At 46.7% G+C, this 13,311-nt stretch overlaps 5 protein-coding genes across 5 annotated transcripts in view; 3 read left to right on the forward strand and 2 right to left on the reverse strand.

Moving 5' to 3' along the window:
* Positions 1-1,927: 1,927 nt before the first annotated feature.
* AK88_05087 (uncharacterized protein) lies at positions 1,928-3,883 on the forward strand (the record flags this gene model as incomplete). The annotated part of the gene is made up of 2 exons (XM_012482689.1): positions 1,928-3,526; positions 3,647-3,883. 2 exons carry the CDS (start codon positions 1,928-1,930, stop codon positions 3,881-3,883), a joined length of 1,836 nt encoding a protein of 611 aa, XP_012338112.1.
* A 1,308-nt stretch (positions 3,884-5,191) lies between these two features.
* On the forward strand, positions 5,192-8,017 carry AK88_05088 (uncharacterized protein; the record flags this gene model as incomplete). Its single annotated transcript, XM_012482690.1, has 1 exon — positions 5,192-8,017. One exon carries the CDS (start codon positions 5,192-5,194, stop codon positions 8,015-8,017), a length of 2,826 nt encoding a protein of 941 aa, XP_012338113.1.
* A 164-nt stretch (positions 8,018-8,181) lies between these two features.
* On the reverse strand, positions 8,182-9,915 carry AK88_05089 (uncharacterized protein; the record flags this gene model as incomplete). Its single annotated transcript, XM_012482691.1, has 1 exon — positions 8,182-9,915. One exon carries the CDS (start codon positions 9,913-9,915, stop codon positions 8,182-8,184), a length of 1,734 nt encoding a protein of 577 aa, XP_012338114.1.
* Positions 9,916-10,491: 576 nt separating this feature from the next.
* AK88_05090 (uncharacterized protein) lies at positions 10,492-11,087 on the forward strand (the record flags this gene model as incomplete). The annotated part of the gene is made up of 2 exons (XM_012482692.1): positions 10,492-10,879; positions 11,002-11,087. 2 exons carry the CDS (start codon positions 10,492-10,494, stop codon positions 11,085-11,087), a joined length of 474 nt encoding a protein of 157 aa, XP_012338115.1.
* Positions 11,088-11,645: 558 nt separating this feature from the next.
* Positions 11,646-13,311, reverse strand: part of AK88_05091 (uncharacterized protein) — a gene marked incomplete at both ends in the record, with an annotated part of 7,953 nt that continues 6,287 nt past the window's right edge. Inside the window, one exon of the mRNA XM_012482693.1 lies at positions 11,646-13,248. Coding sequence (XP_012338116.1) covers positions 11,646-13,248 — 1,603 coding nt within the window. The remainder of the gene's footprint in view (positions 13,249-13,311) is intronic.

Here is a 13,311-nt window from a genome sequence, read left to right on the forward strand (position 1 = left end):
AAAAAAAAAAATACATTCAAGCTTCCACACCTTTTTTAAAGCGTCTCTGTTTTATAACCACATTTGGCAACCCTCACTTCATGTACGTAATGGCGGATAGGGAGAAAGCTTGCAACACCCTTAAGACCTCCACGTCGAATGTATTCTGAACTGATGAGGAGAAATGCGTTGCTCACATGCACATATGTCTGTGCACCATAGTTGCAGGAAACGCAGGAGTAGCGGTGGGGGGAGGGAAAAAAAAAAAAAAAATAGTAGCTCCGTTGGATAAGAAAACACAGCACGATTTTAAGAACATACTGTAGTGTAAGCTAAATTGGAAAGGAATGATCCATTAAGGGAAGGGGAAGAGGAAAGGGAAAAGTCGAAAAATGAACGTTGCCTTGTCTGGTTTATTCCCCGGGTGCTATGCCGATCCGATTTAGTCAAGGGCTCTCTGCACTTTCCCCTTGAGTGGTTGCGCACAGGAGGGTTATATACGTATGCAGCCTTCTCCGCTTAAGTATAAGGTATGTCCATTTGTGTTTCACCCGATTCATTTTGTGTGAAGAGTAACCTAGTTGTTTTCCGTATGAGGAGATCACTAAACCGCTCGGTCGGTCTTACACACCCTTAGGTGGCTTTTCCCCCTCTGGCGTGTTAATGATAAAGCGGCGCGTACACCTTTTACAACTTCTGCAAGTCACACAAGGGGAAGAAGTGACACATTCGAATGGGGAAGGACGGCACACAGTTGGCGCTACACGCCATGTGCTGTTCTGCACGCACATACATGTGCACACATGGGGCAAGCGCTGGAATTCTCGCGAAGGGCCTCTCCTGCCCAACCCGAAGACACATGCTTCGCAAAAAAATTGCAACTGTTCTGTTCAGATTAGCGACAAGAGGGGAAGTTATGTTAGCTGTATGCAAGTGTCATTTTGGATTATCACTTTTTTTTTTTTTTTTTTTTTTTTTTGGTATGACTGACTAATCGTGTGGTGCTTCACTTGGACATTTTTGTTGCACCCCTAGAGGAGTGATACGTGCATGTTTCAAGTTACTGAGGAGTGGCAAACAAATTTGATCGTCCTGTTGTGCATACGAACATTTGCATGTCCCTGCGTGGTTGAGTGTTTGCCTTCCCCGGGGCCTACCAAACACAGAAATACATGGGTAAGCGTGTGCTGTGCACGAATTGGGACTCACCCATGCCAGCTATGACAATGAAAAAAAAAAAAAAAAGACGGCCAAAAAAATAAAAAACAATTCTTTTCCGTTCATTTGAAGTGAAAGCTGTTTCCTTTTTTTTTAAGTGTTTTTTTTACCTTTTTTTTTTTTTGTTTTATTTTGCGTTTTTTTTCTTTGCGATAAGACAGCGTGTAACTGTTCGTGTCCAGGTGATTGCCCCATTTTGCATCCACACGTTGATCAATTTTTTTTTTTTTTTTTTTTTTTTTTTTTTTCCTTCCCCTATGAGTGTAGTTCAGTCATTTAGGGGCACTTCCAACAAACACAAGTTAGCGGCGCGTTTTCACCTGAGCGTAAGTTACCCTTGGAGGGTGCTCATGTGAACTCATTTCCATGTGTGGGAAGGAGTCTGGACTTGTGCAGTTTTGACGCACATATATTTACAGACACTGCTTTGTGTTTGTATCGGTTCCCCTTGTTTGATCATCCAGCGAAAAATTTTGCCAATTTGACGTGCACTCGTAGGGGGACAAAATAAAAATAAAAATAAGCAGCTGCAGTGGTGATAAGCACGTGTTGCACGGATTAGGGGATAAGGTTTTTTTGAAGAAGGTGTAGAGGGAGGAGCCAATACCACACGCATCGCTACACGAGGAGAGAGATCGTGGGGTGAGAGAACCAAATAGATGTTGCCACTGCAGGGAGGGTGCTCAACCAACGAGAGAAGAACTACTCACCACCCGTACGAGAAAAAAAAATGTTTGACACGAACGATCCCTCGAGCAGAAACGGAAGGGACAGTGAGTCTCAGAAGAAGTCGGACGACAACCTGTCCTGCTACGATAGCCGGGAGAGCATGCACAATTTTGGTAAGGGCGGAAAAGGGAGTACCTTCTGTTCAGGAGAAAGGGGCAGCGCGGGTAATTTTAAGTTGGACGAGGAGTTTGAGGACGACGATGACGATGATCACCCTGAGGGAGGTGAGAGAGGCATGAGCAAGGGAAGCAGCAAGGACAGCAGCAAAGGGAGCAGTAAAGACAGCAGCAATGACAAAGGGAATGATAGCGCGAACATTGGGGACTACTTTGGAGGGAGGAACGCCCCCTTGTACGGCAAAGGTGAAGGAAAAAAAAAGGAAAAAAGCCTAATCCGTAACGGCAGCGAATTTTTCCTAAGTGAGGACGAAATGAGAAGCAGCAACTTGAGCACCGACATGAACAGCGAGCTACGGAAAGTTCAAACCAGAGTATGCGTGAACAAACACAAAACAAAAAAGGGTGCACAAGAGAAGAGTGCTAGGGAAGGGATGATGCGGGCGTACAAGGCGAAACACATTTCCCCTCTGCAAGATAACACTTTTGGTGGTACCAGGAGGAGTTTCAACCAATCGCTAAACTTGATTAAGAATGACATTTTGTATTATTGTGAAGGGGGGAGCATGTTGAAGAGGGATGACTTTGTGGAGGGAGTCATGAGTAAATCTGCATTAAAGTTAAGTATGGGTGGAGGCACGCATGTGAGTGGGGGGACGCATGTCAGTGCGGGGACGCACGCTAGCAGTACAACCTACCAGGAGGAAGGCCCTTTCTTCAATCCCGCCAAGCTGCGCAGCGATAGGGAGAAGGTTCAGAGGAATCCTAGTCTGGGGTGCAGCTTGAAGAAGGCGGCTAGGAGCAGCGGTGGTGCTGGCGGTGGTGCTGGCGGTGGTGCTGGCGGTGGTGCTGGCGGTGGCGCTGACGGTAACGCAGACTGTGGTGATGAGTGCAGTGACAACCGAGGCGGAGGAGGACTCCTGTTCGCTGAAGTCACCAAGAGGTCCATCGAAGCTAAAGGCAAGTGCATCAACAGCAACACAAAGATAAAAATTAAACGCTTGTGTGAAAAAATTGAAGGATTTGAAAAGGAAATAAAAAATGAAATTCTACAAAAGAAAAATGTGGAGAAGGAAAAAATATTTGTGATCAGGGAAGCCATAAATAAATTAGAAAAAAATTTGAACAACGAAATTAAGAAACGAATTGAACATAACCGAGCGATTCAAAGTATTTTTTCCTCCGAGATATTAAAGGTGCAGGAGAAAATTGAGCATGTTGTAAAGGACAAGGTTGCGGAAATTGAAAAAGCGATAAAAGCTCTAGACAATAAAGTAGACACCATTGCCAGTAACATAGAAAGTGAGAAAATGAAGTGTGTTCAAAATTTGGAAAAACGGAATAACAGCATCGCGCGTGATTTCTCCAACCTGCAGGCCGCCTTTCAGCAAGACAAGGCGAGCAACAAGGAGAAGGAGAGCAGCATCTGCAAGAAGCTGGAGGAGCTCGAGCGCAAGTCGGAGAGTCGCATCGCCACGGAGAAGGTGAGTCGGACACTGCGCGATGTGTGCGCAGGAAGCGTGTGCAACGTGTGCGACGTGTGCGCGGCTGGCCGCGCTAACACCCCCCTCTAACCCTGTTCCTTTTTTGTACTTTCCCCGTAGAACATCCGAGACAGCAAGTACCAGGAAATAATTTCCTACATTGAGGAGATCAAGAGGGAGAGGAAGGGAAAAAATGAAAACTTCCAGACCTTCGTCATGGAGGAAATAGCAACGATAAAGAATGGACTTATCCTGGAGTCGCAGGCGCGCGAGGCGGCCGATGATGACATCGTGCAGGCGGTGAACCATTACACGAAGGCCCTGCAGGACTCACTGCGTCTGATAAATTCGAATTAGGCAGAGTGGACGAACACACATATTGACCTCTGCGCTCGATCTGCTTCGTCCATCACGCCTGACTATATCTGCCAGTGCTATAATTATTTTTAATTTTTTTCGTAACTCGTTAGATTATTATTATTTTTTTTTTTTTTTTTTTTTTTTTTGCATCCATGTGGATGACTTGAATTTGTTCGCGTTTGTATGATCAGATTAATTTTTTTTTTTTTTTTTTTTTTACTCATGATATGTTTGACTTGATGCAAGTGGGCTTCGCTTCGCTTCACTTCGCTTCGCTTCACTTCGCATCTCTTCACTGCTCTTTTCTCTTTTGCTGTCTTTCGGACTAGCCGTCTTCTTCTACCAACACTCTTTGTGCCGTTGCTGAATGTTAGAGGGATGGCGTAAAGCGCGCGGTGGAGAAAAGCTTCCCCCCCGAGGACTCAGAGGTTTCTCTCGTGCAGGACGTCGTTGCTAAGAGGAAGTACACACAAAAGTGGGGGTAGCGGTTCTTCCCCTCAAGGAATGTATATATTTTTTCTAACTACAAAACATATGTTACTTTTACAATCCGTTTGCGCAATTTTTGTACAAGGTGGGTTTTCATTCTCTCCGTTTGATCCTTTTTATAAGATGGTATGCCTGGCACCCGTTCTCTTCCCATGCTGCTCACGTGCGGTCTTTCGTTGTTTCACCAACTCGCCCCGCACGTCTTGGTGCTACACTCATTTAAGAAGCTTAAACGTTTTAACAAATCTTTTGCTTCCTTATTGCAACGCGACAGGTACATTTTGTGAGAGGCGAACGAAACAAAAATTTTTCTTCGTGAATTTTTCCCGCATCTACAGGAAGAGCACGTGGCATAAGCGACAAAATGAGATGCCTCCAACAGCATCATATATGGATTGGGGTCATTCCCCCTGCATGCGGTCCAAAATCGGGGTTTCCGACTCGCGCGAGTTGAAAAAATCGGCTGCGTGTTGGCACCAAATTTCCTACAATACAATTAAATGTAAGCATATTTTTCTTATTTTAAATAAATATATTTTTTATTTTATTTTTTTGTTTTTGTTTTATTTTTTGCTTTTTTTTTTTTTTTTTTTTATATATATATATATAGTTCCCCTTAGCTAGAGATTGTATGTTGCTGTGATGTTTTTTTTTTTTTGTTGCCCTTCCGCAGCTTCGCCTGCCCCAGCGTGACACTGCGAGACGAGGATTGCTCGTCCGGAAACGTGTACCAGACGCGCGAGGTAACAACATTTAAGCGCGCATAATAAGTATACCTTTTATGCAGAGGATCGCAGCGAACGGGGGGAATAATCAATGGAGGACCACCTCGAGGATGCGTCGACGACGCTCAATGGGGGGTTGGCAGAGATGCGAGTGAAGAAAAAAAAAAACAAGGCGAAGAAGATGGGCGGCGGGGACCTCAAGAAGAAGCGCCATAAGGACGGCCTTGCAAAAAAATCTGCAGCGATAAAAATGGCCAGGCTAATAGAAAAGGGGAAAATCCCCTCCCTCAAGGGGACAATAAAGAAAAAAATGAGTCAAGTGAAGGGGGCCAGCGTTAATAATGCCAGTGGCGATGACGACGACTGCGGTGGTGACAGCAGGAGGGCCCTCAAAAAGAGGAAGCGAAAGGAAAAGCGCAAAGGGAAGAAGCTTGCCAAAGGGAAACAGGGGAAGAAAAAAAAGGGGCAGACGGAAGAGGAGGACCCCACTGATGACGAACCCGATGAAGCACCCGATGAAGAAGAAGACGCAGACGGGTTGGAGTTGTTCCAAGGAGAGGACGTTATCCTAGAGGAGGACAAACAAATGAAGACCAAGGGGATGGGCAAGAAGAGCGACCCCTCGGCAAACCTCATAACATTTTTGAGGAAATATAATTACCAGGAGGAGGGATTCCTGAAGAGGAAAAAATATCGTGGGCAGGACAATGAAGAAGTGGAGGGGTATGGGTTCCCTCCGGAAGACGCGGAGGCAGAGTCGTATCAATACATGTCGCAGAAAGGCGACGTGTACAAAATTGAAAAGCCACTTGAACGAGTAGACCTTGCCGATTTCATATACACAGATGGTGTGTGTGCAGAACAAATAGGTGAAGATATTAATATGCTCAAGAGGGGAACAGTTGAGAAAGGGAAGGCATTGAGGCACATGTCTGTCCTGGAGGAACAGAAAATAAATGAACACTTGGCCTACGTGAACAATGTTGATATAATAAATAAAATGAACAAATCTTTTTACGTTATAAATAACGCGCAGGGGGTGCACTTTGGGCAGGGCGGGAAGAATGGGCCGCTTCAGGTCAACTCAGAGGAGTTCCTAAACAAGAGCCTGCTCCGAAGGAGAGGTGGTGTGGCGGAGGGAAAGGATGAAGTAGGACGGGGCGAAGGGGACCGCGATGAACGCAGCGAGGGACGTGGCGCGGTCGGCAATCGCGAAGACTCCCTGACCGCTCTACAGTTCGAAGCCGAGATGCAGAAAAATTTGCGAATGTCAAAAATGCTCATCGTGTCGGACGACGTGTTGAAGACCGAGAGGGAGAAGAAAAGGGACGAGCTGAAAAAAATTGCTCAGCTGAAAGCATTGTTACTCAAGGAGGAAAAAAAAAACAAATATAAAAAGAGGATTAAGTCCAAGTCCTACCGTCGTCATTTACGAATGAAGGAGAAGAAGGAGGAGGAAAAGATTTTTGCCAAGATACACTCGGAAGACCCTGACCTGGCACAAAATCTGGCCCTCTATGAAAAAGAGTACGCGCAGAAAAGGAACTTAATAAATAATGTGAACAAGAGGAAAACCGTGAGGCTGCTCAATCGGTACAAGAATGAGGAGTTGAAGAAGCAGATGTTGCGGAGCTTCCAGGCGGAGAAGGAAGAGAAGAACGTGCTGCGGAGGATCATCGAGAGGGCCGTTGTGGAGGAAGAGGACGGGGGGGGGACTGGCACTGATGAGGAGGAGGCAAGCAGCATTGGTCAGGCTGGACGCAGCATGGGTGAGGAAGGGCGTAACCCCGATGACCAAATCAACACATCATCCGGCCTGACCAAAAAGAACAAAGTCAGGAAGGAATTACAAAAAAGGAACCTCGAACGATTCTCCTTTGTGAGAAACGCAGAGGAAAGGAAGCGGGACGAAGAATTGTATGAACAGAGGAAGAGGCTGCTAGATAAGATGCAACGAAGGAAGGACGACAAGGATCTCATGACGAACACCTCCTCTGATGAGGGCAGTGGCGTTGAGGGGGGTCGTCTCGATTTGGGTCTGTCACACGAAGTGCGCAGGTCGAGCGCGAAGGAGGCCTCCAAGGCCAGGGCGCAGCTCGCGAGAGACGCCGACTTGGTGAACGCTTTGAGGAAGGGCGGTATTTTGGGCACAGAGGAGGGGCAACTAGGGGCCAACTCCACCGAGGAGAGTGCACTTGGTGTGGATCTGTTGGAGAATTCATCCGGCCTAGTTCCCCGGATCAACCCTACTGGTGAAAACGCATCCATCGGGGGGGAGAACACACTGGGGGAGAACCCACCGGAGGAAGACACACCCATCGCGGGGGACCTGCGCGACGTCAACGCGATTGACGCGATTGACGCGATTGACGACGGGTCGGTGCTGCAGAATTTGGGGGAGGATCTTTCCGTGTACAATTTTGAGAATGGGGTGTATGAAGATTATGTTAATTTGAATGCAGATGCAGGGAATGGGGACATCCCGAGGGAGGATGATGAGTTGTTTCAGTTGAGCGAAGATGAAAGAGTCACCACGGAGCGGGTGAGCGAAAGGGAATGGTGCAACTACGAAACATTACTCGAATTGGAGAAAAACAAAATTATGAAGGAGAAGGAGATCATTGAAAAAAAGAAAAAAATTCCAGTTCACACCATTAGTGTGTTCAACAGGAAGGACAGAAAATTTGAAAAATATTTTATTGACAAGGTTCCTTATCCTTACGACAAACAGGACTATGAAAAAACGCTAAACATAAGTTTGAACAAGGAGGTGAATGACATTTCAGCGCATGCTAAGTTGGTCGCTCCTCGGTTGTCCAACCGGGTCGGTAACATCGTGTCCCCGCTGGTCAGGAACCCCTTCGAGATTGCGCGCATCCTTACGCTCAAGCGGGGCAAGAACAGGAGCAAGCTGTGATGTGGCTAAGCTATAGCGAAGCGGTAGCGGGATCGAAGCGGGAGCGACGCCACAGCGGAGCGGAGAATTGACTCTGTTGGGTAGGCCCCCTATTTGGTGGGACCCATCTGAGCCTCTTTACTTTTTTTTTTCTTTTTAACTCCCCAGCCCGGGTGACGGCTGGGCTACCCGCCGCGCTCCAAGTTTTGCCTAATTTCTGCCGTGTGCTGGTTGAAGTAGCGGTCGAGTTTTTTGTTATACATTTTGTTCCTCCTGTTTATGTAATTTTTGAAGACTTCATTCTCTTTGTTTCTTTTACGACTGAGTGTGGAGCGGACGATCTGTTGCTTCCTGCAAAAGTTAATGACCTTATTCTTGTCACTGTCGGTGCACTTGGATGCGTCTGTCATTAACAAGTCGTGTCCGTAAAAACTTTTTCCCATTTTTTTTTTTTGCTCATCATATATATTTCTGTTTATTGAAAAATTGAATTTCATTTTTTTAAAAAATTTTTTATCCCTGTCGACTTCGATCAGGTCTTTTTTGTTTTTCTTTTTGGAGACGCTTTTTGCCTGAGCAGCGCTGGTTGTGTAGATGGGCGCGGCTTCTTCTTTGTCGTCGCTACTGCTGGGTGGGTCGTCTCCTCCATTGGGTTTGTCGTCATCACTAATGGGTGGGTCCCCGGGCCCATCCCCCGGCGTTGGCCGCTTCCCACATGCGTTGGTAACACTAGCATTCTGCTCATAGTGGTAACAGGCATACTCGTCTGTCTTGGCTGCGGGGGTGGTTCGCGTGGGGAGGTGCCCAGTCAACCTCTCCCGCGTGGCCTCCACTTCGTTCAGCCCCTTTGACTGGTTTATCTTGAGTTCAATTTCGAGGAACCTCTTCTGCCTGTCCGTCATTTTGCGCGGGAGGCTCTTCGCCTCGTCTGCCTTCTTCACCGCGTCTGCCTTGTGCACTGCATCTGTCGTCTTCACTGCGTCCACCGTGCGCACTTCTTCTCCCTTCTGCAATTCTTCCCCCTTATGAAGTACATCCCCCTTATGCAGTGCTTCCCCCTTGGGCAGTGCCTCCCCCCTGGAGAGCGCGTCGATGTCGGACAGGATCCGATTGAGCAGCTCTACCCCCTTCTGCTTTTCCGTCTTGTCTGTCTTTCCCTTTTTCCCCTTGGCCAAGATTTTCCTGAAGGGGTCCTTGTGGTTCCCCTGCGCGCCTGCCGCAGCGCTCCCACTGTCGTCACTGCTACCATCGCTAGCATTGGCGGCATTTGCAAAGAGGCTGTCAATGTATTGCTGCCTGGAGGAAACGCGCTCTCCTTTGAAGAAAGACTCACTGACCTCATTACATTCAGAAACGTATATACAAACTTTAGGTTGGAAATTGCTTGTAACTGGCATCAACTCGATGGCCCTGAGGATGTGCATATTTTTAACGACTCGACCAATGACTGTATTTTTTCCATTATATTTATTAACAGCATTGAGGGTGATTTTAAAAACAGAGGAGCAACGTTTGGGTCCCACCTGGACCATGGTGAGAAGGCCTGCATTTGTATGTCTCCTTTGTGAATTCTCTTTTTTGTAACTGGGGCCGAAAATACATTCAACTTGTTCATACTTTTCTTCATTGTTTTTACGATTCGAGGGAGGGATGATTTGGCCACTGGTATCATGCGTGACTTTGCATCGCAGGTAGCCGCTTTTTATACACTTATTCTTTTTCACCTTTTCCACAATACAGTGTTTATATGATAATGGTTCCCCTGAGTACACGCTGTGGTACTTGTTACCTCTGCACAGGGAGAGGAAGTTCTCCACTGAGTTCTTCACTTCTGCATCATCAAACAGTTGGATGTATACCTTGCCCAGCACGATGCTGTTCATCGACAGCTGCAGGTAGACGTACTTCTTCTTTCCCATCTTGTGACATAAAGTAACGCAACTGTTCAGACTTCTTAACTTAGCCAGGGGGGAATAAAGAAGTGGGGTGATATACCCCTTTATGAAAGTTCTCACTTGGAGTGTTTTTTTTTTTTTTTTTTTTTTTTTTTTTGGGGGCCGCTAACGTGGAAGATGAGCTGGGCCAGAACTATGCGTTCCTGCCGCGTGAGAGAGGCAGTGGATTTGCAGTCCAACAAGCAGCTGGAAAAAAAAAAAAAAAAAAAGGAAAACCTTTGCCCGGGGATACAAATTTGTGTGGGTACGCGTTGCCCTTATTAAAGTGGGGATGACCCCTAGAAGGTCATTTTTGCACCAGCCATTTTTTTTTTTTTTTGGAAAATTATTTTTCCATGCCGCGTAAAACCACGTTGTTGCTCTGTTGGAAAATCGACGCAAATTTGTTGCAATTTTTTGCCCCATTTTTGCTACCTTTTTTTTGCTGCTTTTTTTTGCTGCTTTTTTTTGCTGCTTTTTTTTGCTGCTTTTTTTTGCTGCTTTTTTTTGCCGCTGCAGAGAAGGGCACGGGCGCAGAGACACACTTCTCCCCTTCCCGCGATGGTGTTGAGGAAGCGGTATGAGTACTCCCCGCTGGAGGAAATATTTTTCCCCAAGCGAACTCCAAACGTGCAGTGCTACTCCGATGAAGATTTATCCCGTGGACAAGAAAAAGGAAAGCGGAACCACCCTGCCATCCCCCAGCAGAAGAAGACTCACCTGAGTGGACACAGACACAAAAATGTTCGCGCCAACATCAACCAGATAAAAGACGAATTATTGGAGCCAGAGTTGTCCTTAGAATTGTGTCAACGGAAAAAAAATTACTACCTGAACACAAGGCACGCAAGCCATGTGCAGAGCTACTTGTTTTTTTATGAATACCGCAAGTGTTTCCTTAACATGGACGGGAAGATGTTCATCGACCGCCACCCCGTGCAGATATGGAGTGAGTGTGCCGTTGGCTGCATGCCCAGCGGTTTTGTTTTACGTTTTCACTGACCCGTTGCACAGATGTTATTCGCCCGTTACGCATTTGCTCCACACATGCTGCTCCCCCAACCCGCGCAGACGACGGCACGAATCGAGACGACAGGCTGAAGCAGGTCATCCCCGTGCAGAACTACAACTCGTTCATCCACGCCTACAACGTATAGGTGTGCGCGGTGTTACCATGTTGGGGGAGCTGGCCCTCTGCATGTGGTCCCATCAGGGGAAACCCACATCGCACAGGACTTTTTTTTTGTCATGCCCAGTAATTTCTCGGGCAAACATTTGTAAATCGAATTAGCGGTGCGCCTGCGCGCGCCGGCAGAGGAGAGTGTCCTCGGAAGTCAAGCAAAATGAAATAAAAGAAGCGGGACGTAGTGTAGAAGCGGGACGTGGTGTAGAAGCGGGACGTGGTGTAGAAGCGGGACGTAGTGTAGAAGCAAGACAAAATAAAGTGGCGGGACGAAGTAGTAAGAAGCAAGACGAAGTCAAACGAAGCGAGGTGCACACCCTGCAAAGGCACAGGGGCGCACACATAAAGGGAAGGGAAAAAAAAAAAAAAAAAAAAAAAAAAAAAAAATTAAATTAGCAAAGGGGAGGGGGCGCGGAAGTACACACATAAGCACGAGGCGTGTGCAGCGATTAGCAGCGGAATAATCATCACTGGTCACGCAGTGTCCACGAAGACTCGTTAAACCGCTTCTGTGCTACTGTGCCGCTGTACCCTACTCGTTCGGCGGGCGCTTCTCATTTATGCTATCGATCTGCTTGGCCTTTGTGAATTTTTCCAGCTCGTTCTCCAGGCCCTCCTTGCCCTGCAGGAGGAGGCCCACTGGGATCCTGTAGCCGGGGCTGCATCCCTTGAGCTGCACAATGAGTTCGTTTTCCTTGCGGAGTGTCCTGAAGACCCTCATGAGACGGCCAACCGATTGGACCTTTTTCCTGAGGGCATCGGATCGTTCCTTGGAGGCCTGGGCGTCCTCGTTGTGCAGCCGTTGGGCCGCTTGCTCGGCCTGGCTACCCATCTGCTGAGTAGACCCAGCTAGCGAGGCGGAGGCAGCGGTAGCCGCTGCAGCGACATGAGCAGACCGGCCTGAAAGTTGCCCATTTTTTGGTGCCCCCTCGTTGAAGCAGCCATCCTTGAAAAGGGCTTCTTCTTTGGCCTGAGGAGAGGAGGGTGTGTCTGCCCCTTGCTCGATGGAGTTGCCTTCATCGTGTACCGTATGGTGAGTGGCGGCAACGCCATTACGCACACTGAGTTCGTCTAGCTTCATATTATTTTCTTCAATGTAATTAATAATTTGTAGTACTTCTGGAGGAAGCACAACATCCTTCACTCCTTCATCCGACTGATTCACACTGGAGTTTAAAATGGAATAAAGCATTTCAGTGACCTTTTCACTAACAAAAGGAAGAGACCAGGTGAACAGATTCATAAAATTGGGTAAGTGATAAGGATGTGGAGAAAAGCTGAACTGCTGTATGTTGAGGGTGTTACTGTCGAATTTCAACACAGCTCCTTTATTATTATACACGTCACAATAATTTGGTGCTGAAAAAATGGTTATAACAATGGGGAAGCCTGTTTTTAAATTAGTCTGGTGCATTTTGTATCCCTCGAGTTGTGCTTCATGTGCTCTTATAATGGAGAGCAATCCGTTTTTTTCAAGGAAGGTTGTGGCGGCATTATAACCAAAGAAGTAGCTACATCCTCGAATGTCATTAGGGAAGTAGGACTCTGTTTGAATTGTATGTTCTTCTTTATCTTCATCGATTGGGTCAGACCATAATATGTCACAAAAAATACCTGACCTAGGAGGCTCTTGAAATCTGGTGAATGAACAGATTTGATTAAGAAGTACTAGCTGTGGAGAAAGACCTCCATGTACAGCTAAAAATTTTCCATTTATTACAGCAGATAAGGGGATGGTATCGAATGATTCCATGAAGGCATAATAAACTACCATGTCGTATTTGTACTCACATTCATCCCTGAAATTGAAGAATGAGGTCATTTGCCTACATTCATGATTCCCTCTTATTAACCAAATCTTATTGGGGAAATTTATTTTTAATGCATAAAGGAGTAACAGGACTTCTATACTAAACGATCCTCTGTCCACATAATCACCAAGGAAAAGAAATTGAGTCGTTTCTGGGTTTCCTCCCACTTCTAGCAATTTTAAAAAGTCGTAGTACTGGCCATGTATGTCTCCCACTATGGTTATTGGGTCTTGGAGCCGCAATAAGTTTGGCTCGTTGCTCACTATGTCAATCACCTTTTTTATTATGTCTAGGCAGTCTTCCTTTCGTATGCGTCCTTCCTTCCTCAGATGGTCCCGCAGCGCCTTGTAGTCTGGCGGCTCGTCCGTGCCGTTCGGGTACAGCAGC

Source organism: Plasmodium fragile (genome assembly GCF_000956335.1).
Source record: "Plasmodium fragile strain nilgiri unplaced genomic scaffold supercont1.93, whole genome shotgun sequence".
Classification (NCBI taxonomy): domain Eukaryota; phylum Apicomplexa; class Aconoidasida; order Haemosporida; family Plasmodiidae; genus Plasmodium; species Plasmodium fragile.